At 37.7% G+C, this 23,882-nt stretch overlaps 1 protein-coding gene across 1 annotated transcript in view; it reads right to left on the reverse strand.

The window, feature by feature from the left end:
* Nucleotides 1-12,608: 12,608 nt before the first annotated feature.
* The window catches only part of foxo1a (forkhead box O1 a), a 51,144-nt gene continuing 39,870 nt past the window's right edge, over nt 12,609-23,882 (reverse strand). Inside the window, exons 2-4 of the mRNA XM_067364480.1 lie at nt 18,651-18,842; nt 17,327-18,543; nt 12,609-16,077 (exon numbers count right to left, since the gene is read on the reverse strand). Coding sequence (XP_067220581.1) covers nt 16,074-16,077; nt 17,327-18,543; nt 18,651-18,842 — 1,413 coding nt within the window. The 3' untranslated portion in view covers nt 12,609-16,073. The remainder of the gene's footprint in view (nt 16,078-17,326; nt 18,544-18,650; nt 18,843-23,882) is intronic.

Below are 23,882 nucleotides of genomic sequence, written 5' to 3' on the forward strand. Positions count from 1 at the left end.
ACCAACATTGGGCACATGAGAATCAGAACCAGGTGGCCTGGTCTGATGAATCACATTTTCTTTTACATCATGTGGATGGCCGGGTGGCTCCAGGATGCACTATGGGAAAAGGCAAGCCGGCGGAGGCAGAGTGATGCTTTGGGCAATGTTCTGCTGGGAAACCTTGGGTCCTGTCATCCATGTGGATGTTACTTTGACACGTACCACCTACCTAAGCATTGTTGCAGACCATGTACACCCTTTCATGGAAACAATATTCCCTGGTGACTTCCCTTTCAGTATTCCCTTGTGGCTGTGGCCTCTTTCAGCAGGATAAAGCGCTCTGCCACAAAGCAAAAATGGTTCAGGAATGGTTTGAGGAGCACAACAATGAGTTTGAGGTGTTGACTTGGCCTCCAAATTTCCCAGATCTCAATCCAATTGAGCATCTGTGGGATGTGCTGAACAAACAAGTCCGATCCATGGAATTACAGGACTTAAAGGATCTGCTGCTAACATCTTGGTGCCAGATACCACAGCACACCTTCAGGGGTCTAGTGGAGTCCATGCCTCGATGGGTCAGGGCTGTTTTGGCGGCAAAAGGGGGACCAATACAATATTAGGAAGGTGGCCTTGATGTTATGCCTGATCGGAGTATAGTAGGGAAGTGATTTCGGATGCAGGATGCATGCATGCTGTTGGTGGAGGCAAGAAAAAAGCTTTTAAAAAAAATCAACAGGGTATTACGTTACTAATGTAATTTATGTCATAGAATAAAACATGAAAATATCTTGAATTTGCATTAACCACAGACCTTATTTCAGGCATTAAACCAAAAACAGATTCAAAAAACCCGTTGACTTCAGGAAGATGGAACTGGGTTTTGGCCTACAAAGATTTGGCCTACGTTATTCCCGCAGCACACTATGATGAACCATTTAGACCTCACCGTATAAGCTCAAACAGTGCTGATGGCTAACTTTGTAATGTGTGATATTTAGATATCTTATTCTGTTTAGCTCTCACTTTGACAAGTTGCAAACAGCCAAATATTCCCCCTAAGGAGCTGAAACAGTGGGAGGTGATTTGGAATGGGTTACTGCAAAACTGCTTTCTAATCGGCAAGGGAAAGATCAACTAAAAATGTTAATACTGTCATCATTTACTCACCCTCATGTCATTCCAAACCTATTTGACATTCTTTCTTCCATGAATTGCAATGTTTTGCAGAATATCCGAGCTGTGCTTTTCCATTCAGTGAAGTGAATGAGGGCTGGGGTTGTCAAGTTCAAAAAAAAAAAAAAAAAAGCTTCTCAACTGGTGGGCCGCAGAGTGTGTACTGTGTAGTCATAGTCAAAGAAACAACAACAACAACAACAGCATAATTCTGAATGTTTTACTGATACGAGACTTTAATTTTGAAAGATGTGTGAGAGCTGTTGAATTTTCTGTCCTACGCAGTTTAAGTAAAGTGTGTCAGAGGAAAACGTATTGTCCTGATTCAGTATATGCTGTCAAATGAGATGTTGTCAGGCTGTAGTCATTATTCTAATGTTATATTTGTAACTTGTTAAAGGTGTCATCGAAAGTTTTTTTAAAAGATGTAATATAAGTAATATAAGGTGTCCCCTGAATGTGTCTGTGAAGTTTCAGCTCAAAATACCCCATAGATTTTTTTTTTATTAATTTTTTTAACTGCCTATTTTGAGGCATAATTAGAAATGCGACGATTCAGGCTGCGGCCCCTTTAATTGCTTGCGCTCTCCGCCCCCTCCTGAGCTCTCGACTCTCTCACTGCATAAACAAAGTTCACACAGCTAATATAACCCTCAAAATGGATCTTTACAAAGTGTTCGTCATGCATGCTGCATGCATACATCTGATTATGTGAGTATTGTATTTATTTGGATGTTTACATTTGATTCTGAATGAGTTTGATAGTGCTCCGTGGCTAACGGCTAAAGCTACACTGTTGGAGAGATTTATAAAGAATGAAGTTGTGTTTATGAATTATACAGACTGCAAGTGTTTAATAATGAAAATAGCGACAGCTCTTGTCTCTGTGAATACAGTAAGAAACGATGGTAACTTTAACCACATTTAACAGTACATTAGCAACATGCTAATGAAACATTTAGAAAGACAGTTTACAAATATCACTAAAAATATCATGATATCATGGATCATGTCAGTTATTATTGCTCCATCTGCCATTTTTCGCTATTGTTCTTGTTTGCTTACCTAGTCTGATGATTCAGCTGTGCACAGATCCAGACGTTAATACTGGCTGCCCTTGTGTAATGCCTTGAACATGAGCTGGCATATGCAAATATTGGGGCCGTACATATTAATGAGATTTATATAAGAAGGAGGAAACGGTGTTTGAGACTCACTGCATGTAATTTCCATGTACTGAACTCTTGTTACTTAACTATGCCACAGTAAATTCATTTTTTAATTCTAGGGCACCTTTAAGAAATAAAAAGTCTCTCACCTCAGAAAAATATTTCTCTCCTGTCCAGAGGTTATTTACTTAATTACTTAACTGGTACATTGTGTGTTAGCTGGGAAGAATTTGCATGCAGGCCTATCATTCATCAGGATCAGTAGCCTACATATTTTATTAATACTTCATGTTAGTATTGTGCATTAAGCATGGTATCTGAAGTTTCCATAACCTTGACCCAAACTACCATTTATTTTCAGTTTGTCTTATTTTCTATATTTTTGATGACTGCACTGTAAAAAACTTAAAGTTGAGAAAACTTAAAAGTTTAAATAAGGCAACCAGCTGGAGGAGATGTTTTTTGTTGTTGCATAAAAAGTTCAGTTTACAAGAAGTTAAGAAAACTAAAAAATTTCCTGTAGCTTTTATTTTTTAAAGTGTGTAATGGCTCATAAAATATTTACTGTATTAACAAAACTAGTTTGGGACTGCTATTTAATAGCTTTACCTTTTACCGTTTATTCATCAATGTTGTGAATATTGTGATATTCTCACAATATACAGTTGTGGCCAGAATTATTAGACCCCTTCATAAATATGGTCAAAGATGACTCTAAAAATAAATCTGCATTGTTTATCCTTTTGATCTTTAATTCATAAAATTAGCAAAAAATCTAACCTTTCATTGAAGGAAAATAATTGAAAGTGGGGGGGAAATAACATTAAGAAATAAATGTTTTTCTCCAAAACACATTGCCCACAATTATTAACACCCCTAGAATTTTTTTATGAGTAAAATATCTCTGAAGAATATTCCCATTCATATTTAAAAATTTTTAGCTCACTGGGGTGATCATGAACATGAAATTGGCCAGCCATGACTTCCTGTTCCACAGGAGTATAAACATGAGGAAACACAAAGGCCAAATTCCCTTAATCATTCATCACAATGAGAAAAAACAAAGAATATAGTTCTAATGTGTAGCAAATGATTGTCGAGCTTCACAAAATAGAAAGTGGCTGTAAGAAAATAGCTGAAGCATTGAAAATCCCCATTTCCACTATCAGGGCAATAATTGAGAAGTTCCAATCAACTAAAGATGTTACAAATCTGACTGAAAGAGGACATGTGTCTAAATCGTCCTAATGTGTGGTGAGGAGGAAAGTTTGAGTGGCCAAAGACTCTCCAAGGATCACAGCTGGAGAATTGCAGAGATTAGTTGAGTCTTGAATCTCAGAAAGCCTAAAAAAATTTATCAAAAGCACCTACATCCCCACAAGTTGTTCGGGAGGGTTTCAAGAAAAATCCTCTGCTCTCATCCAGAAACAATCTCCAGCATATTCAGTTGTCAGACAAGACTGGAACTTCAAATGGGACAAGCTTCTATGGTCAGATGAAACTAAAACGAGAGCTTCTTGGCAGCAAACCCACCAGATGGTTTTGGTGCACACATGGATAAAAAGTGCCCCATGTCCACGGTTAAATATACTGCAGATACATGGTATCATGGATTCTATCAAATACCAACAGATAAAAAATCAAAACCTGACCACTTCTGCTAGAAATCTTATAATGGGCTGTGGTTGGATCATCCGTCGGGACAATGATCCAAAACAAACATCAAAACCAGCACAAAAATGGGTCACTGAGCACAAAATGAAGCTTCTGCCATGGCCATCCCATGACCTGAACCCTAAAGAAATGAGTGGAGTGAACTGAAGAGAAGAAGCACCAACATGGAGCTGGGAATCTGAAGGATCTGGAGAGATTCTGTATGGAGGAATTGTCACTAATCTCTTCTCAGGTGTTCTCCAAACTCATCAGGCATTATAGAAGAAGACTCAGAGCTGTTATCTTGGCAAAAGGAGGTTGCAAAAAGAATTGAATAAAGGGTGCTAATAATTGTGGGCAACGTGTTTTGGAGAAAAACATTTATTTCATAATGTTATTTCCCCCCCACTTTCAATTCTTTTCCTTCAATGAAAGGTTAGATTTTTGCTAATTTTATAAATTAAAGATCAAAAGGATAAACAATGCAGATTTATTTTTAGAGTCATCTTTGATCATATTTATGAAGGGGTCTAATAATTCTGGCCACAACTGTACGTGTGTTAAGTAAAGTGGGACGGTATGTGTGTGTCAACCATTTTTGAGAATACATTCAAATTCCTTCAAATGTGGGTCATGGCTTAATGACCATGAGAAAATGTGGGTCCCATGGCCAAACCAGTTGAGGACCACTGCTTTAAAGTATAAAAAAAGTGAATATTTTCAACAGTATTTTTAGTCATTTTCACAGATTCGTATGAATGGGGATCATATTGACGATGGTGTCATCTGTACTTCTCCGTTTCAAGCATATATTTGCCGTGTAAACACCCTAATTATGGACTATTTTTATGTTTGTTTTTTTTATTGTCTTTTTTTTCTTTTTTTGGCTTGACTGAATTGGATGTAAAAGAGCAGCTTGGACATTCTGCGAAATAACTACTTTTGTGTTTCATGGAACATAGAATTCATACAGGTTTGGAATGACATTAAGACAGAGAATGATGACCGAATTTTCATTTTTGGGTGAACTATTCCTTTGGAATAATTGGAAACATGTCAATATCCAAGACTCCAAGAGTTCTTTCCCACCCAGTTGGGTGATCGTCACACCAGTGGGGAGTCAATTGAGGACGGCAGTCTGAGACGCCTCATCTTTCTTCACACAATCCGCTACATGCTTCTCTTTTTTTCTTATCCTTTTCTCTGTCCAAGTGGGTTGATGAATGCACTAGCTACGTTTGCTCTTGGCAGAGCATGTGTAATTTAGGGGCTGAATGCTTTTTCAGAGTCTCTAACTGGCTCCATATGGAGAAGCAGTGTGAGACACTTCAGCGTTTCGTCTCCAGCCACCAGACTGACGTCCATGCAAAGACTGCCATCATATATACCACACTGGACCAGTCTGCTGCTTAGACGGCAGCGCAAATCATATGGTGACTTTCAAACCCCTCTTTTGGAATAGCTTGGCTTTAGAGGCATTTTATACATTGGATGGGTATTTTGAACCTTGTAATAAATAGAAGTAGGATTTTTTTTTTTTTTTTTTTTTTTTTTTGGATATTGAAATAACTTTATTTTTTACATAATTATTTTTTAATTATACATAAAAAGGTGGCAGATTTATGAGACCATAGATGAAATGTAACCAAACAGTTGATGGGCCCCATTGACTGGCCCTGTTTTCCTTGTATGGGCTTTTCTCCCTGATAAGCGTGTGCACAGCCGAGATATTTTTCAACAATGTCACCAAAAGATTGTTTTTTTGGTTGTGAGGGAAAGATAACCTTTTCAGCTTCCTAAAGAACCCAGCGTTAAGGGAACAGTAGATGCAGTTTGTTTTTCCGGAGTTTTGTGTGTATGTTTGTTTGTTCCCGGAATTTCGGTGACAAAGGTTTTGTAAACAAGTCCTAGTTCGACACTGGATTTGCAGATCACGGACGGTGAGTAAAATCGCTTCAAATGTCTGTGTTTTGTTGGCAATCGGTGCCCAAGTGCATATAATGTAAACAATATGAAAGTTTTTGCTCCCTTTTTATTTATAATGATGCTGCAGCTTGCAGACAATCTCTACGCAAACGCTGTGTGCACTCGTGACTCTTGATCTCTGCCCACAGCATGCCTCCAGGAGCTTGGATTTTTTCGGAAAGAGTCAGAACAGCATATCTATCTTTTACAACTATGACAAAACTAAAGACCTTTCGGAGATATGAAGGATGCAATACTACTCTACAGGTGCTCAAGATTAACATGAGATTGGCGGAAACTGTGTGTGTTACCTACCCTTTAAGAATAACATATTCATAATAAAAGCCAAAAAAAAAACGTTTTTTTGATTTCATGGGGACTTTAAAGTTTTAATTAGTTTTGCTTGTTAAAGCAATAATCACTACTATTATTGCTTATACATACACAAGTTTAGAGGATGTACTAAACCCCTAACTAACCCCTACTAATCTTAAATTTTACATTTTTATGCTACAAATATGAATACTACCTCAAATCATGAATTTTGTTGAGGAGAAGTGTGCTAATACTTTAAGTGGATTGGACTGACAAATGATAAAACAGAGATAAAATCCCATGGATTTACATGTGTTGACCCAAGCCATAAGAACTTGAGTGTGGGCTTTTGTTAGCCTTTTTTTATAGCCTCAAGTGAGTGTGGGCTCTCTTTTTTTTCCTTTTTTTTTTTTTTTTTTTGCTAGTAAGCCAACACCTAGCAACACCCTAGCAACACGCAACACCCTGGAACACTCAAGCATTGTGGCGGTGACATTTGCACTGGCTAGATCCACTCTCATTATCTCCAGAATTAAACAGTTAAAGATGACTGAATTTCAGCACCACTAGGCTGAAAACAGATAATGTTTTCAAAACAGGTTTCCTAAACATTCCCCCATTGGTCGGCCCAAACTCACACCATTGGTCGAGTCAGTGTTGCTATGTTGGGCTGGTCAGGAAGATCAAACAAACAAAGATGCCACAGAAACTGTTTCATGTTTTTAGACGAATCAACCTCAAAGTGCTTATAGTTGTCGGCATATTAAACTGAAATAGGCAAAATCCTTTTAGCATTAAAAAAATTATACACATCACCTTTAAATACTGTGCCTGTGCTCTTTGCAAATAAAGAAAAAAAAAAAATTATATGGTCAATAAATCATGGCAACGTATTTTTATATTACTCTAACCCATCAAAATAATGTAACCAATTCATGTTTTAAGTTACACGAATTTCAACTAGACAAGTTTAAAATAAAAATGACTTGTACACTCAGTGTGATTAAGTTGAGTTGCTACCTTCAATTTGTAAGTTGAATTAAGTGGGACGCTCCAACAAGGGAAAAATACTTTGAAATAGAAGAAACCCTTTTTGTTCACTCAATAATACAGGAGGTTGTTGAAAAGAACCTGAAAAACCACCTTAAATGACTCCAGATCGTACCAGCGTCACATCTGTGTGTCCTCACATAACCTGTTTTGCCTTGTGCCCTCTGTAATGTAAGGGCCACATATACATTTGGCTGCCGTCCACACCAATCTTACGCACACACGCGGAAAACTCACATGTACTGCATTCCACAGGAGCCTGCTCATAAGGGGCCTTCAGCGGGGTGGAGATCCCTCCTCCCCGTACTTCCTCCTTCTCTGTCAGTACATGCCGCTTAAAGCAAATGTTGGACCACACTGCTAAGGAAAGGAGCGAGATGGAAAGCAAGGCAAAACTCAGGAGAGTTGTGAGAAAAAGTAGTAAATGCCAGTTCTCATATTGCACTGAGCTTTACCACCTGTTCATCTCTCAGAACCCAACGTAAGTCCTTGGTTGACCCACTCAGAGCCACTTCTGGGCATTTCAACCCTCATTTGCTGGATCTTAAGAGATGCATATTGGATCCAGATAACTCTCTTGGCTGGGTGTTGTCCAAAGGCAGAGAGATCAGGGCATAATGTCAAGATCATTCTAGTGACGAGGACCAGCTGGAAGCCTGAACCATAATAGAAATCCAACACCCAGACCTGGAGAGAAGTGCAAGGAGAAAAAAGTGCCAGTTAAGCACTTTTTTTCCTGGCGTCCTTTACTATAAAAGCCAGGACAAAGATCCCCACTGCTTTTCACACGATTGCTTTCCACAGGACCATCTGGCTCTAGAAACCCCCAAGCCGATCACATCTCAGTGCTGAGGAGGAGCCAGAAAGAACCCAAAGCCTGAAATGGGGTGACTGAGTTCATTCTAACTAAGAGTAGAGGGCTATTTCTGTGAGAAAAGTCAAAGCGCTCCACTTTTTACAAACTTCGATTTATCAGTGAAATATCTCCAGCAGCTCCTTTAAAGTTGTACCAAGTCAGTTTTAGATCACAGTCATTTTACACCTTAAGAAATCTTTCAGATCACATGATCAGACAAATACCACTACCATTTTATCTAGGTAGCCATCTGTTATTGTATATGTCTGGTTGCTGAATAAATTCAATGGGTGACAAATATGCCTGCGAATATAGTATTTCAACAATGTTGTGGAAATATTTATGGCAGCTGCCAAAAAAACATTACTAAAATGGCTCTCAAAAAAGACCCACCAACATTTGAGGAGTATATGTGGACTGTGAGGGAGAAGAAGTATGTGATGGAAAAGATAACACCAATTACGGCTCCAGATGAGTCCATTCATGGAGAGTCTGGATGAAGTTAAAGGGTTAGTTCACCCAAAAATGTAATTTCTGCCCATCATCCTCATATCATAAGACCTTCGTTCATCTTTGGAACACAAATTAAGATTTTTATCCCTCATTATAAACAACAAAATTACCGTCATTCAATGTCCATAAAAGTAGCAAAGACAAAGTTAAAATAGTCTACGTGACTACAGTGGTTCAACCTTAATGTTATGAAGCGACGAGAATACTTTTTGTGCGCCAAAACAAAACAAAAACAATGACTTTATTCAACAATTTTTCCTCTTTTCTGTCTGTTATGCAGTTGGCACAGTGTTGCATTTCCGTGTTTACGTCCAAACACTGGCTCATTATTGGCCGGCTCCTGCATCAACATCACAAGCATGCGTTGTGCTGCTCACGTGAACAGGCTTCAGTCAATACTGAGCCGCAGTTCGGATGTAGAACCCAGAGGTGTAAAGTACTTAAAGGTGCCCTCGAATGAAAAATTTAATTTATCTTTGCATAGTCAAATAACAAGAGTTCAGTACATGGAAAAGACATATACTGAGTCTCAAACTCCATTATTTCCTCCTTCTTATATAAATCTCATTTGTTTAAAAGACCTCCAAAAAACAGGCAAATCTCAACATAACACCGACTGTTATGTAAAAGTCAGGGTGTACGCCCCGAATATTTGCATATGCCAGCCCATGTTCCCAACATTATGAAAGGCATTAGACAAGGGCAGAACTTCTGGATCTGCACAGGTGAATCAACAGACTAGGTAAGCAAGCAAGAACAATAGCGAAAAATAGCAGATGGAGCAATAATAACTGACATGATTCATGATATCATGATATTTTTAGTGATATTTGTAAATTGTCTTTCTAAATGTTTCGTTAGCATCTTGCTAATGTACTGTTAAATGTGGTTAAAGTTACCATCGTTTCTTACTGTATTCACAGAGACAAGAGCCGTCACTATTTTCATTATTAAACACAGTCTGTATAATTCATAAACACAACTTCATTCTTTATAAATATCTCCAACAGTGTAGCATTAGCTGTTAGCCACGGAGCATAGCCTCAAATTCATTCAGAATCAAATGTAAACAATATAACAATACTCATACAATACTCACATAATCCGACGCATACATGCCGCATGCATGACGAACACTTTGTAAAGATCCATTTGAGGGTTATATTACCTTTGTAAACTTTGTTTATGCACTGTTCAAGGCAAGCGCGAGCTCCGTGGGCGTGGAGCACGAGAATTAAAGGGCCAGTAGCCCTGAATCAGCTCATTTATAATGATGCCCCAAAAAAGGCAGTTAAAAAAATGAATTAAAAAGAATCTATGGGGTATTTTGAGCTGAAACTTCAAAGACACATTCAGGGGACACCTAAGACTTTTTAAAAGTTCTAGGGCACCTTTAAGTAAATGTAATTAGTTAATGTACTAAAGTATCTTTTTGGCTACTTTGTAGATGTACTGAGTATCAAAGATATTGGCAACTTTTACTCTACTTGACTACATTTTTGAGCAAGTAAATGTACTTTTTATTCCACTACATTTGTGATGAGTGATGCAATAAAAAATTACATTTTTCATGGCAGCTAACTTTTTCTGAAGCAGTTTGTTTCTGATATAAAGAAGCAATATCGCCATCTAAGGGCATTGAAGGTACTATATTTTATGCATTTTGCCTTCACTCCCCCAAAACTTGTCAACAAGGCTACTTTACGTGAATGTGAGTGCATTAGCAGGTAGTTGCTGAATCGCAGATGTTTTATTTATTAGATGAGGAAATGACTGCAGCTGGTGATGAAGCTCAAACTAGCACATACAGTAGATTTTGACTATTTAATTTTACTTAACATTGTTTTATTTATCCGCTATATTGACAAGACCGTTTTGACGGATATTGGTCTACTTATGGCCTTTTTGTGCACAAGCTTAACTGAGACTTGAGAGTTTGTAGACATTTAAAAGGTTGTTGTGTCGACCTTGATTTATTGCAATTTTGAGTTGTTTAGAAAATAAACTTGATTTCTCATCGTACAAATCAATTGTTTCTTATTTTCACCGGCATGACTCTCAGGTGTTGAGGTATAGTGCATCTTTGAGCCTACATTCAGCATGGGTAAAATACTTAAGTACTGTTAAAATCAGATACTTTAAGACTTTTACTCAAGTCGTATTGGAATTGGTGTCTTGTAACTTGTAGTGGAGTCATTTTCGATGTAAGGTATCAGTACTTTTACTCAAATATGGTTTTCAGGTACTCTTTACACCTCTGGTAGAACCTGGAAGCGCTGCAAAGAATATAGCATAACAGAATGACAGGGCAGAGAAGAATTTGTTGAATAAGGTCATTATTTTTGTTTTATTTTTGTGCACAAAAAGTTTTCTCGTCGCTTCATAACATTAAGGTTGAACCACTGTAGTCACGTTGACTATTTTAACGTTGTCTTTACTACTTTTCTGGACATTGAATGTGGTCATTTAGTTTACACCTTCTCTATTCTACTTACAGAACGAACGCAGTGCCAGTTCCATTTTTTCCATAAGTAGAATAGGCAATGCGTAGGACATACAGCGTAAGCTTTTTGAAGAATACGAAAGTGGAACCACTTGGACTTCTAAAATGACTGAGCGTTTTGCTAGATAGGAACCTTATCCCTCATCTGGTATTGTTTAAAGCCCTTTGAAGCTGCACTGAAACTGTAATTTTGACCTTCAACAGTGGAGTCCATTGAAGTCCATTATAAGGAGAATAATCCTGGAATGTTTTCATCAAAAACCTTAATTTCTTTTCGACTGAAGAAAGAAGGACATGGACATCTTAGATGACATGGGGGAGAGTAAATTATCAGGAAAATTTTATTTGTAAGTGAACTAATCCTTTAATGTTGTAATGCTTTTTTTGGCAGCTGCCATAAATGTTTGTAAAAATGCTTTCTTCCTACATTCAACCAATCATGAAATGTTTTCGGTTACCATTGTTGAAATATTATATTCGCAGGCATATTTGTGGCCAATTGTAAATTTATTCCACAACTGATAAAATTAGTGTATTTGTCTGATCATGTGATCTGAAAGACAGGTTATGATTATTTGAAGGTTCAACTGACCTTGTCTGACAGATGACAGTCTGGCTACTGATTCAGAGGAACATCTTTACAAGTTCACACTTATGTTTGTGTTACATTTTTCAAAATCATAATAATTTGTTTCTTTCCAGGTTTTTCAAAGAGGTCACATACCTGTACTGTACTTTTTGGACATTGGTTTTAAGATTTCCCACAAGAAGATTCTTCATAGAGCTCAAATTTCTCCCTCTCAGTGCAGTAGATTTAGAGCTGATTTCTCTCCTGTTCCAAATGCAAGACAGAAATAGGTAGTCTTATTCATTGCCTGTGGTTCTGTAATAAGATACAGAGGTTCTGGTGTGATGTTTCTGAAGAACTAAATAAAGTTTTTGGTGTTTCTTATTTTCCAGATCCATTGTCTGACCTACTGGGAATGTCTCCTCCTATAGTTCATGATAAATTAGGCTTTTTAATCTCCTAATTTTCAATGCTAGAAAATGTACACTTCTACAATGGATCTCGGATGAAGTCCCCTCTGTTAAAATATGGCATCGAACTATTCTTGAATATGTGTCATCTGACTTATACGCTACATGAGAGGAGTGGAGTGTTTCATAACATTTGGGAACATTATCTGACATAATGCTGATCTTGGTAGCCAAACTATAATGTTTACTTATCACTACTACTTCATCATTGATTTATTTTTCCAGATTTGTTGAATTTACATGTGTATATGTACATGTAATTTTTTTGTGAGGTGAAATGTATTTTATTGTTGTTGTTATTCTTTCTGAAAATAAAAAAGATTTCCCACAAGCCCTCAAAACTTTCAAAGTACCCTTGTCCTTGTGAATAAATAAAGAGAGACAGTCACATTGGATTCTTCTTTATATAACATAATTTATATACACATGGCTTTTTACAGCGGCAGCATGTTTCTTGTACAGAAATACAAGCACAACATCGGCATCAAGAGCAAAAAACAGAGCTCCGTAGCCTCACATTTCACAAACTGTTTGCTCTCTGCTGATGAACTTAATTAATGAAGATATAATATACATATGTCAGTATTGGCATGTCAGCTTAACAATATAATTTCTCTTATAGATTATTACTTTCTCAAATACATAAACAAATTGCACCTTTAGTTATATCATCTTTTGATTGTGAATCAAATCATTTCTGTACATAAGTTAAGAAATGTAACAGTTTGTTTCAAAATAGATAATCTTCACTTTTTCGTCTCTCTAGGAGAACACATTACATCTATAGACAAAGTGCAATATTTTAATTTAAAGGATTTTTTTCTCATTAAAAATTGGTCCAAACTCCACAATCTGAAGAAAACAGCTACATTTTCTTCCAAATTTGTCTCAATTATTATTATTATTATTATTAGTTTTTTTTTTTTTTGCCTTTTCATTTGTCCATGTTTTCTACAAACTGCTGCTAAATACAAGAATAACAGTGTCAGTGTACAAAAAGCTTTGCATGTAAATTATCTTCTACTCTAAATATACTTCATCAGAACTATGAACTAACATCTGTGACATTAACATAACATTAACTCCACAGCTCTATCAAACATGAAATATCAAATATCTCGTCATCGATAAAAACATACTGGAGATGACAATAATCATACTAATCATTAAAGTACATGGATGTGCATAGGTGGGGTCACCTGCTAAATTCACAAAGCAAATGCATGTTCATGGTGGTGGGCACAGTGATATTAGTAAAAAGTATCTGATCTTTTCCCTGTGCTGGGTGAGGCAGTGTGGGTCAGAGGTTAATAATAATATTTTTTTTATGGTGTGAAGTAAACAGATGTCTGACTTTCGTCCCACGACTGAACCTCACTGTATCCCAACCAGGTGCAACAAGAAATTTGTCTGTTGTTCATACTGAAAGTGAAAATTATGGCACAGCCATTCATATTTTATTTTATATAGAGAGTTCTGTAGAGTGGAATTTTGGACCAATTAGATTTCACAATGGCCAGGGCTACACAGTACAAAGCCATAGGAATAGATACCAAAACTTGTAGATTTTTGCTCTATCACATTCCATTTGGTTAGTAAACGGTGTTACCGTCCTCAAATTAGAAAGAACACTTCTAATAGCATTTAATGTTTAAAAGTTGGCCAACAGTGAGAACCTAATGTATCATAGTCTTCTCCAAAGCATTAAAATGTCTTCAACGTTTGTTTTATAACACTACTCAAGAAATCATTTTCCATATTTTCTAGTCTTCAATGAATTATCTGAGATATGCTTCAATTTTTGCTTGCCAGTTTGAACATTTTTTAAGGTCTACCTGTAGTAGTGCAAGGAAACAAAACTGTTGAAATTTTCGGTAAAATGAAAAACAAAAGATGAGGCAGCACAGACCTGGAAAATCACCACAAACTTGTAGAACGTATACATCACAGTGCCAGCAATTTGAGAGAGATGTGAAATAAAACAGAAATATGATACAAGTGTAAATGATACAAACACACCACTTCTCCTTCAGCCAAATAAATAATATTATTTCAAAAACTCTCTACAGTTTCTTAAAGGCAGAAAACTGTAGCATTACTACAGCAACAGATTCAATACGGTGGTGAAGGCATGGAGTCTGCTAGCGCTGTAGCTCTAAACTACTTTAACCACTGTAAAAGGCTTTGGTGGTGTCTGGGGCCCTGTGAGAAATTCTTAAGAGCAAATCCAACAATTTCCCCCCCCACATTTTTCTTACCAATGGAATCTTTAAATTTAACTCTTATATGGGTCATCTTTTTTTGATCTCTTGATCTTTTTTTTTAATGCAGGAATGCACAGATTATTTTATTTATTTAATTTTAAATGCTAAATTTGTCTTTTGAGGACCCCAAACCTCTGAAGAAACACACTATACACAGCTTAGAGGAGTAATTCATCCAAAAATTAAAATTCTGGGATCATTTACTCGTCCTCCTGTCATTCCAAACTTGTGTGACATGCTTTTTTCCATGACACACAAAGGATGCATTTGAATGAACCACTGGTGTTCGCCATTAAATGATAATGATGACGATTTGATTTATTTTCATTACATGAGAAAGAGCAGCCAGGACATTGTTCAAAAAATCACCTTTTGTGTTCCACAGAATAAATAAATGAGTTTGGAATGACACGAGTAAATAGGTTTTTCAATATTGGGTGAACTATTCCTTTAAATAACAAAAATCTCAAACCAAATAAATCTGAAGCCAATAATAAACAGCAATACGAATAATTAGGATAATACAAAAGGAAAAAAAAAAACTAAATATTTCTACTTTATATGTTTTTGCAATATATATTTCATGTATTTACAAGAAATGTGGAAAGATGTATACAATTCAGATGAGAAACATTCTTCCATGTAAGCCCACCAAAATGTAAAATATCAAATCCAGTTTCTCTCAGGTTTAGAAAACAACATTAAATATGTTGCCCTGATTGTTGATTTCATTGTGTAAACTCTCTGTACACCAGTTTATAGTAACATACTCTTTAGAAATGTAGTACTGTACATCTGCTCTTCGTCAAATATGCTGACGAGACAGAAATGAAAGTGTTATGATGTGCTGTATGCGACATAGTTCAACTAGTCTGCAACAATTTCCCTAACGTTTTTAAGGTCTTGTTTCTGCAGGACCATTTCTAAATAAATCTATTTACAGTCATTCCTGCCTACAACTGTTCCAGTTCTTCTTCCCAATAAGGCCAATCATGGAGTCTCCATGAAGCACAGCATGAATGCATTACCCTCATCAAAAATTGCAGGGTAGGGTTTTGAACTGACAACACAATGAATGAAAGAGAGATATTAACTTGGGTGTCACTTTTCTGAGGTGTATCAAATGTACTTGAGGTGTGCTGCCTGGTCTTGGATTAGGTGGTTATTCCTTATCACAGTTTGCCCTTAATGGAAAATGTGGCTTTAAAATCATTCCTGTAAATTGGTGTGGACATTGGTAAGTGTGTGCTGCAGCAGATGTAAGGGCCTCAAGATTTCATTGCCCTGATTTGAGCACAGATTCTCTACAGCAAGAAGAAGGCAGTAAAATAAAGCTTGTCAGTTTGGCTATGGAGCACAGGCACCTGGTTTGGCACTTGGTTTGAACGTGAGTCCCAATGTCTGAGGAGAACGTCCTTGCAATTTAGCTCCGCACTGAGCCAATGTGCTTGGCAGTGTGAGGTTTATCTCAGCCGCCTCTGCTGAAGAAAGCGAAAGAATAACAGGGGCTACGTTCCCTGACGAGGGGTTGACGAGAGTTTTGGATGCATGTGAACAGCCGCTCAGTGTTGCTGTACTCCAGTTGAAAGTTTTTACCTGTAATAAAAACAAAAAAGATGTCAAATTTTCTTACTGTCCAACAGACCTCTTCACATATCTAAGTCATCTACATAGTGTCAAAGTTGTGCTTTACAAAACTACTCAAAAGGGTTAGTTCACCCGAAAATGAAATTTATCCCATAATGACTCAGCCAAACACAATCTTAGTTACATTAAAAAATGTTCTGGCTTATCCAAGCTTTATAATGGGAGTGAATAGTAACCAAGATTCTGAAGTCCAAAAAAGCACATCCATCCATCCTAAAAGTAATCCATATGGCTCCAGGGTCTTAAAAAAAGGCCTTCTGAAGTGAAGTGATGCATTTTTGTAAGAAAAATATCCATATTTATAAACTAGAATCTAGAACTAGCTTCCTTACGTGAGTCTAGTTGCTACGGAAGAGTGACCTCCGACTCGACGCATGACATATTGAAGAAAGTGGAAGCACAGAGGATAGAGCAAAAACAAAACACTGGTCACAAATTAGTCTAAAACGAGAATTTTTATAGAGAAATGTCGAAGGAGCTTGACCTTGTTGCCCAGCCCTATTTGTTCCGTATAACGAAATTACACGGCTCGTGCGGTTGCAAGAGCCATGTAATTTCGTTACACGGAAGCTACTGATTACAGTTTATAAAGATATAAATATGGATATTTTTCTTACAAAAATGCAACAATTCACTTCTGAACATAATAATAATAATAATAATAATAATAACTTTATTTTGTATAGCGCTTTTAAAAGTAATTTCTCAAAGCGCTTTACATAAGTAAAAATTAAGATAAATTAAATAAAACACATTACAAAAATTAAGATAAATAAAATAAAACACATTACAAGAGGTATTTATAAACAATAGGGAAAAACATCCCATGACAACCACAATAATCACTTTTCACCCAAATGCTTCCCTAAAATAATGAGTTAATGAGGGGGTTAATAAAACACCTTTATTAACCCCCTGGAGCCGTGTAGATTACTTTTATGATGGATGGATGTGCTTTTTTGGGCTTCAGTTCACTCCCATTATGAAGTTTGGAAGAGCCAGAATATTTTTTAATATAACTCCAATTGTGTTTGACTGAAAGAAGAAAGTCATAGACCTAGGATGGATTAAGGGTGAGTAATTTATTGAAATAATATTTATTTATGGGTGAACTAACCCTTTAAGTTTCAGGTCTCTAGATACTGATTAGTTGTAAACATCTTATTGACCCCAAAGTTTAATAAAAGTAGTGTCCTACCCAGACACCCAGCTGTGGGTGGTGGTCTTTACACTGTGAGGCGGGAACCCCTGTTGGGTGGCCATGGGGTCGAAGTTGAAGTCCAGTGATTCTCCATCCATGAGCGTATCATGCAAGATGGACTCCACATCACATTCGAAACGCTCCACAGGCATACCGTCCAGATCACTGGGCAGCTTCTCCATGTGTTGCTGTTGCTGGTGGGGCATCATCCCTGGACTGCGGCCATATCCGTTGCTGTTGATGCTGCAGTAAGGAATCCCACCTCCAAGATGACTGGAGCCTCCGTACTGCATCTGCATGGCTGACTTGATGCTTCCCAGGCGTCCACCGGGACCGCTGTGGCCAATCGCAGCCAGAGGGTGCAGCGATCGCCCATTCAATGCCACAGATGTGGGTGGGGCTTGTCCGTGCATACTGTGCGGATGAGAGAGGGCATGGCTATGAGATGCTCCACCTCCCATAAGTTCATTCCGCCCACTGCTGTAAGGGGGTAACATACATCCACCACCTCCAGCTGACTGGGAGACAACGGTATCCACCGAGGGCAGGAGCTCTCCAGGCTCCCCATCAGATGTTAGAAGCTCCTTCAGCAGCCCTGCTGTGCAGTTAAACTGGCCCATAGTTCCTGGACCGGGACCAAAACTGGACTTGCTTTCTGGCAGAGACTGCATCGGCATGGGGGACATGCTACCCATTCCTGCCTGGCCGTAGAGACACTTACGATAGTCTTGTTGGGTCTGCTGGTTGACTGCAGCCAGGCCTGGGGAACTGTAGGTGGAGTAACCAGGGCTGGTCTGCATCAGCGAGGAGGGTGAGGACTGGTTGGATCCTGACCCAGGGCCTCCTGTAGGCCCCACTGATTGGTTCTTAGGTGAGAGCAAGTTGAGGTTATCCAGAAGGTTTTCCATCACATTCTCAGAGCCACTGTGACCCATAGAACCAGCCATTTCAGACAAGCTGGGGAGGGTGGAGGTCATTTTGGCCCCTGACCCAGGGCCTGGGTAGACCATATGGACGTCAGAGTCTCCAAGTTCGTCGTCAATAAAAGGCGAGAGACGACCGCTAAGTGTGCTGGCATTGGAGCTGGTGCGGGGCCGGAAAGCCGTCCAGGCATCAAAGTCGTCGTTGCTGTGGGAGTTTGGACTACCGGGCCACTTGCCGTACTGAGAGCCTGGGCTGTCTGCACCCCCCTCGGGCCCACCTTGAAGAGCCAGCTATAAATATAGAGATGAACAGAACCACTCGTGAGAATTGTATACTCATGGATAGTGTGCACTGTTTATCAAAGAGATCACAGCAAGGTTTGGTGTGCAGCTTTTACCTTTTTCTTGGCCGCTCGTCCTCTGCTCTTGGCAAACTTGCTGTTATTGTCCATGGAGGCGGCTCGGCGTCGAGGCGACTTGCCACTTTTGCCACCTTCAGGGTTGAGCATCCACCAAGAACTCTTACCTGTCCCCTCATTCTGCACACGGATAAACCTACTATGTAGGGACAGGTTGTGTCTAATTGAGTTCTGTAGAAGAGAAGGAGAAAAAGTATGAGTGTTATGTTCAGAGTTTGCCTCGTTCCCGTAAATTCCCCTCTGACGGTAAATCAACAGAGTGCAAATCTCACAGCAGCTGTTTTCTATTAAACTCTCTTTTCTCTTCACCTCCGCTTTCGTCCACTCACCCTTTCCTTCACCTATATGTATCATTTTCTGTCATTCAAAGGAGACAGTTTTCCTTGAAAATCAGCCATTCTCTTAAACATATTCTTGCAAATATTTACAAATTGCTCTCAATGGTGCATTCAAATAGAACGGAGAATCCCTTCAATGTTTTGCTGTGAATCATAAAAACATAATTCTATTTTTAGTGAGGATGGACATTCCTATTTGAAGTATAATCCTCAAGTTTAGACCACATTTAGACTACGTATACTACCCTTTATCTAGTATCAATTTTAAATTATACAATTTGTGTACAAGAGAAAGAATTTGTTCCTCTGAATGTGGATCAATTGATTTGAAAGTATTAAAGGTTACATGTCCCCTATCAGATTTATATGCAAACGCAACTATGAGTAAGCCATTCATAAGTTGATTTACTATAAGAGCATAAATACTGGCATTTTCAAAATATTTCTTTGTTTGTTTGAGTGGCTTGGCCTGTCAACTTCTGTTCTCAACCAATGATGTGTTTGCGGCAAGACTACCTGTTTATCTGAACAATGGAAGATGGGGATTGTTCCAAAAAACTAACTTTTTCGAAATAGTGACATGCAAGTTCCAAGAACATTTTTGGTTTTTATTATCTGTTCCTTTACAGGAGACCAAAATGATCAAAGAAAAACATAAAAAAGCATCGCCACATGCTCTGACTTAATTAGCAACAAATCACTTAAATAGCAACCTTTTTTAATGACCAGCCAAAGCAGCCATTTCTATGCATGCTATTCTACTCTTGCCAATAAATAGTTGTGGCACTAGGGCGAATTTAGTCTAGTATAATTATGAACTTTTCTATCATTCTGAAGAGTTCACATACCGTAATGTCTGGCAAACATGGGTAAACATTCAGCCTGGCATAGACACATTACCTACGTTGTCATGGTGATCTCAATCATTAGGACCATTTTCCCTAGAGAGGTGGAAAATGGGGGATTTTTGAAATGCTGGCCTAATGCTTCCTATGTCTAATTTAGAGTTGTTAATGGATAGTTACAGGATGTGATGGCAGCTTAAGATGGTCTTTGCGGTTGTTTGTGAACTAAAATGCTTCATGAAGCACATGCAGAGACATGATTTTTATTTTCTTTTAAATCTGACCCATTAATCCTATAGTGGAGCAGTTTCACATATGGTCATTGTAACATGCTCACAATGAAACACACAGATCTAAGTGAATTAATATTGAAAATACTATTAAACATTCATTTGGAAAAAAAATACTTTATTAAATTATTTATATTATCTTACATTATTATATTACATAATGCCTTTTTTTAGTCTTACATTTCATAAAATTGGACAAGCTCAATGCCGACTCATTTTCTGCCAATTCTTCTTTTTTTTTGTGCAAAGGATTGCGGGTGATTGGAAGACACAGATGACACACTTGATGCATCCTTCAAAATATGGCAAATTAATCTTTCAAATTGAGAATTTAATATTTGGCATGTTTGTGTGCTTCTGTGTGTCCCTGTGTTTGTAACAAGCAGAGTGTGTGCAGAGGGTGCGCTGTGCACCCACCTATAAGCGCATATTAGTAACACGCCCTTTAAATAAAAAAAATAAAATAAAATACTGAGCCATTGACTTTAGACCAGGTTTTTGTTGGTCAATGGTGTAGTCGTTTTCAGTTGCCTCAAAATAGCAACACGCCAACAATGCACCTGAACACACTTCATTTTCAGACCAACACACCCATGGGCGAACAGATGGGCACAAGTACATTTGCTATTTTAACAACGTTGGGCGCTGGACGTGAAAATGATAACTGCGTCAGGTTTAAACTAGCAAAAAACAGTTGGTGTCGCATTGGCGCAGGTGTATGATAGGGCCCTCATAAATCATTCAAACTTTTAGATCAAATGGTAAAAATGTTTTTCAAAAATGCACGGAAAAAACAGGGCTCCCAGAAATTGCGTGAAGCCAGCCAATCAGAAACAGCTCCTGCCATTGTTGTGGGCAGTTTGCATCACATGGTCCATGAACAGGGAAGTGTCACAATGACTGGACAGATAATATCCTATGAAGACTTACACTATATGTGCCAAAATTAACAGAGGGAAACAAAACCTGAAAATCAACAGCACTTCAGAGCTACGCACAACATGAATCCAAAGCAAAAGAGTACCAACTGACCCCACTAACCATAACACTGTCCATCTGTCTTAAATTTATAATCCTTTCCACACACGGCAGAACTGAAAACACAGCATCACTGCTTAAAACACAACTTTGCATGTCATGTGAAATGTCTCTTGGCCAGTCCGCAAACTTGTATAGCGTGACAAATTTAACCACAACCACATTAGAAGAGGATTCACTGATGGATATATGGAGAGGTTTGGAAGAATGAGAGCCCCGAGGGTCTGGGGAATATCAGGACAGAATGTAGCATTCTGAGGCTGCGTCCATATTAATCCAGATACATTTGAAAATCTTTTTCTTTGCCCTGTGATGCATATTGCACCAATAGATATCTATGTTTATACCAGTATGTACCTGCTATGCGCTCTTCACATTCACAGTGTTGCTTAAGATAAATGTTACTTTGTACAATCTTCAAAGATGACAGAAAAAGTATTCACAATTGCTTTCCTGTGGCAATCATGAAGGCAACTGCATTTTAAACCAAATATGGAATGGCAATTGAGTGCGACCTTGACACTCCTGTAAGTGGTGAGATATTTTGCTAATAAAATGGTCGTAGTACCTTGGAGTACCTTGAGAACCTTATTATGTCTGGTCTCTCTGTATTATCTCAGTGAGCTTTTATTATGTTTTACGCATGCGCAGTAAGGTGATTTTAGCGTTTTCCGATGGATGGATGGATGGATGGATGGATGAGGAACTTTTGGAAAATGCTTGAAAACGCTAGTGTGGATGGGGAGCATTTTGAAACAAAAACACTCTGAGAACATACAGCCTAGAACCCAAATGATATCAAAGCGTGCTCATCCTGTGTGCAGGTCTGCGGCTTCCTTCCCGATTGACACATTTTTAGCCTGTTTTGACAATAGTTGATGTATTAGTGGCGGCAGAACACAGGAACTTCGACATTCCAGCTAATCACTGTGTTCAAAGTTCAAACGTAATCACAGCTAGCCCGCTAATACACTATCTCTTCTGGAACTACAGTGTCCCAATACACATTCCTGTCTGTGGATACTAAACCCCAACCATCACTCTTGTATGAAGATCCTATAATCTTGGGTTCACAACAATACTGCCATTCCACAGATACCACAACAGTACCACAATGAGAGGACATTATATAAAAAAGGAGCGATTTCTGGAATGTTATGTTTGAGTACGAACACAATGTGTCATCTATGCAAATGAATCATATCATTATGTTGACCTACAGTGGAAATGTGTATATATTTTACTGTCAGCATGGTATATTGTAAAGTGCTGAAAAACGTCAATTTTCAATCATTTCATATCTAGTCTATGCAACTGTACTATCTGAATAAAAATGACTAAAATGCCAAAAATGAATTACAAATACATTTGTAGTAACTTGGTGTTATGCTGTATTCCATTCAAAGCGAGATATTCTTACTTTATATCACTGATTTATGATGTTTAAAGAAATAAAATGATAATGCATTTGTTTTGCAGGTGTGTGACTGTCAACAGAAACAATCGTTTTCCACGTTTAGCACACTGATCTCTGCAAATGTTTGCTAAACAAGTTTTATGACCATATAAAATGTATCTATGTGTCAAAGTGCCTACATTATGTTTTAAACATTTCCTGGGTGCCGCCATCTTTGCCTGAGGTCATGCATCTGTATCTGGAAGTAGTTTGGCAAACTATTGTACTTTTCCAAATTTAATTGGAAATTCAGGTTTTCATTTACATGGAGCACAACACTGGCCATAGCAAAAAGATTATGCAAGTTGTACACTGTATTTTTCAGCAATATTTCTGAGCAATATGTACACTCTAAAAAATGCTGGGTTAAAAACAACCCAAGTTGGGTTGAAAATGGACAAACCCTGCTATTGGGTTGTTTTAACCCAGCGGTTGGGTTAAATGTTTGCCCAACCTGCTGGGTAGTTTTATTTAACCCAACTATTGTTTAAAAATTGCTATATGGCTAGCTTAAAATGAACCCAGATGCAATTAGAGGCAACAATAATAGACAAAAGGTGAATGTTTATTAATAAGCTTTAATATTTTATTAATATAAATTGAATAGTTTAATAGTTTATTAATATAAATCTATTAATAAGCAATTTAGTAAATGTTTATTGTTTCATAATTATTCATTGAACATTAATAAATGTTCATTTCCAACATACTTTGGGTTAATTTTAATTAAGCAATACAGTAATTTTTAAACAATAGTTGAGTTAAATAAAACTACCCAGCAGGTTGGGCAAACATTTAACCCTACCGCTGGGTTAAAACAACCCAATTGCTGGGTTTGTCCATTTTCAACCCAACTTGGGTTGTTTTTTTAACCCAGCATGTTTTAGAGTGTATATGTATATTTTAAATGCAGCTTCCAAAAAAAAAAAAAAATCATATTTTGTCAGTCCATTTGTGTCCAAACTCACTTTTCTCATGGCACTGGAAATATAAGACTTTCCCCCCATGGAACACAAAATGTTTTACAAATGCTCAGGTAGAGGATTTTGTAAGTGAACAAACCAGGGTCCTCAAACCTTTTGATCACTGACATTTCCATAGTCATTTGTAATTGCTGAATAAGATTTTTTTCAGAATGATTTTATATAGATTGTGTTGATAATGAGCATTTTCTAGCCAAGCTGAGCATAACAATTTCCATTACTTTTCCTTGACTATTGAAAATTATTATTATTAATTATTAG

This window comes from Chanodichthys erythropterus, chromosome 17, assembly GCF_024489055.1.
Source record: "Chanodichthys erythropterus isolate Z2021 chromosome 17, ASM2448905v1, whole genome shotgun sequence".
Classification (NCBI taxonomy): Eukaryota; Metazoa; Chordata; class Actinopteri; order Cypriniformes; family Xenocyprididae; genus Chanodichthys; species Chanodichthys erythropterus.